At 37.6% G+C, this 3,451-nt stretch overlaps 1 gene segment (V, D, J or C); it reads left to right on the forward strand.

Moving 5' to 3' along the window:
* Positions 1–318: 318 nt before the first annotated feature.
* LOC101991129 lies at positions 319–2,546 on the forward strand. The segment is given in 3 exon segments: positions 319–324; positions 1,846–1,942; positions 2,134–2,546. Coding segments are annotated over 3 exon segments (516 nt in total).
* The last annotated feature ends 905 nt before the right edge of the window (positions 2,547–3,451 follow it).

Genomic DNA, 3,451 nt, shown 5'->3' on the forward strand with positions numbered 1-3,451 from the left:
AGAGACCCACATTGGAGCACCGGACTAAAATTTCAAGGTCCAAATCAGGACCAGAAGGAGAGAGAGCACAAGCAAGGAACTCAGGACCGTGAGGGGTGCACCCACACACTGAGACAATCAGGATGTTCTATCGGGAACCCACTAAGGCCAGGTGGCCTGGGTCTGAAAAAGCCTGGGATAAAACCAAACTTGCTGAACATAGCGGACAATGAGGAATACTGAGAACTCAAGAACAATGGCAATGGGTTTTTGATCCTACCTCAGGTACTGGCTTTGTGGGAGCCTAGGCAGTTTGGATGCTCACCTTTCTAGACCTGGATGGAGGTGGGTGGTCCTTGGAGTTCCCATATGTCAGGGAACCCTGATTGCTCTTCGAGCTTATGAGGGAGGGGGACTTAATTGGGGGAGGGGGAGGGAAATGGCAGGCGGTGGGAGGGAGGAGGCAGAAATCTTTAATAAATAAATAAATTAATTAAAAAACACAATAATAATAATAATAATAGCTTAATGCTAATGTGTTAAAATGTTAACTTGTTAACAGATAAATAATTTTGGTTATCATATACCATGACCGATTTTGTATCTAGTTGATTTATGATGCACATTTTTGAAAGGTTGTTTCCATATATAGATAAGACTGGCCTAGAACTTGCTACGTACCCCAGCCTGGTCTCAAACACATAATGTTTCTGCCTTCCTAGTTCTGGGAATTTTGCCTTCTTTCCAGGATATTTTATTTATTTAATTAATTATTTATTTATTTTTTACTGTTTTTTTTTGTACTTTACACATAATGCTTGGTTTATAATTTATTCCTTATATATGCTTTCAGAGACCACTAACCAGAAGTCCAGATACTTTCTGTGATTTATGTTATTGGTATTGATTTTCATTCATACTTAATCATTTTTTCCATTTCAAGGCAACAATCTCTGATGTTGAAGTTTATTGGTTTCTGTAAAACTGTTACTTGATTTAGGATGGCTGTGTCCTCCCTCTGGGAAAGTCTTTTCTTGTTCACTATGTCAACAAGACAATCTTAACCCAGTTTCAATACTGCTAATTTCCAAATTATCCTAGAGTACAACTTTCTGGAATAAATGATCTTGGGAAAGTTGGCCTACATCTATGACTTCTTGAAGAAATATTGTTTCTTTCCTCGCCCTTCCATCCCCTTAATTTAGAACCCTCTTTCTGTTTCCTGAAGTTGTAGGGAAGATACATGTGAGTTTCTGTTGGGTTTCCCTTCTTCAAGATTAAAGTTCCTCTGATATTAGGTTTAAATTAATGTCCCCTTGATGTCCATAGAGCTATTATGGGCTTCTTTTTGCATCTCTGTCCCATGTTTGGTCTGGAAACTGGAGCTCAAATGTCTTAGGTACTTTTCATTGTCCTCATTGTAAGAGTTGCTTTGGAGATGGGAGGTAATAGAAAAAAAAATTAACATCACTTATTTCATTCTTTTGCTTTTCTCTTTTCTTCCTTTCACTCTTCCCTTTTTTATTGCTTCTTTCCTAACTTTATGTTACCAAATTTGTTGTTGCAATTTTTTTAAACAAATCATTTTCCTAGGACTGTCTATCTGAGATAGTTCTCCTAATGTTTCTGTACCTGATTTATATATGTCTTGGATTATAACCAAAGATTCTGTTAGTGAACCTAGTAGATATCTATTAAAAAGCTATAAGCCAGTGATTTCTCATGCTCTTTGTGATTGTATATTTGCTTTTTTGATTAATACCAGTCACTCTCACACATACTGCCCATGAATCTGTTTTTGCATTCGCTGACTGCTTTGCATGGGCTCCTCCAGCCTAGCCCAGCTGCTTGGAATTTATTAACCAGGCCTTTACAGTGAGAACTGAGCTGAATCAGACAGGCAGGGGGAGTAAGATAGAGTCACACACCTATGTTCTCATGTCCCTGCTTGTCTTGGTGTCTGGTGAGAAATTTCAAAGTATTATATTATTTTCAGAATCACTTCTTTGTACATAAGAAATGTGTTACAGGGTGTATTATTTTTTATGCAACAATACTCTGACAGTTTGGAACTACAAGGACATTAAATGCCAAATTTTATCTGTATTAAATTCATTTTTTATTATGCATGATCAGTGTTATTCCTGATTGCAGGTGTATGTGCAGATATTGTGATGACTCAGTCTCCATCCTCACTGGTTGTGTCAGTAGGAGAGAAGGTCACCATCAGCTGCAGGTCCAGTCAGAGTCTTTTAAACATTGGCACCCAGAAGAACTACTTGAATTGGTACCATCAGAAACCAGGGAAGTCTCCTAAATTGCTGATCTACTATGTATACACTCGGGACACTGGGGTCCCTGATCATTTCATAGGCAGTGGATCTGGGACAGATTTCACTCTCACCATCAACAGTGCCCAGGCTGAAGACCTGGCAGTTTATTACTGCCAGCAGGATTTCCTCTATTCCACAGTGCTTCAGCCCCCAACACAAACCTCCTTTGAGATTCTCACCAGCTGCCTGCACAGCCTCGACATACACACTTCCCCTTTCTGCCTGAGCACCTAAACTTTGATGAAACACTCATGAAAATATTTGCAGAGTCCATCAAATTATAAGGGGTTAAATGTGTTTTGCATATACAAAAATACAAAAGAGAACTCAGTATTATCTTTCTATTCCTTCTGTAACATATTATCACAAACTCTTGCTTCAATATGAGGGATTTTTTTTATAGTTCTGGTATCTATTATAAGATTCTTTGAGCTGACCTGATGATGATGACTAACTGTATTTCTGTTTAGAAGTTCTAGGTAAGATGTTTCAAGGTTTTTCTAGATTCTGGAGTGCTTACTTACTTACTTATTGGTGCTCATTTCTTCTATTTTTTCTTTCCTTTCTGTAGATTCTTTTAACTTTTATTATACTTTAGATAAATACCTATGTCTGTGTATGTGTGTGCACTTTTCTAGGTGCACATGTGACATGAGGACACTTGATTTGTGTCTAGGGATTACGTTCTGGTTTAAAATCAGGCTGGATGGCAAGCATCTTTGCCATCTGATTCATCTTTCTGCTCCTTAAAATCTTTTCTTTGATATTAATTCATTTCACACACCTTTCTTAAAATTCAGGATTTTAGGGTATATCATATATTTTGACCATATGCGCTTACCTTCCCCACTTTCCCTTCCCTTTCTAATTTTTCTTTCCTATTCCTTCTTCTACTTTTATTTCTTTGTCTCTGTCATTCAGATGCACCCACACACACTGACCCCACACATACATATACTTACACACATATGTACATATACATAAATACATATACTCACAAATGCACACATACACACACAAAAGCACCTGTGCTTATATGGAAATACACACATATTCATGAACTTTACATACTTAGAATCTAAAAAGGCAGGGAAATATAATATTTGTTGTGCTTGTTTCTGGGGCCATATCTCCTTCTA

This window comes from Microtus ochrogaster (genome assembly GCF_000317375.1).
Source record: "Microtus ochrogaster isolate Prairie Vole_2 chromosome 14 unlocalized genomic scaffold, MicOch1.0 chr14_random_3, whole genome shotgun sequence".
Classification (NCBI taxonomy): Eukaryota; Metazoa; Chordata; class Mammalia; order Rodentia; family Cricetidae; genus Microtus; species Microtus ochrogaster.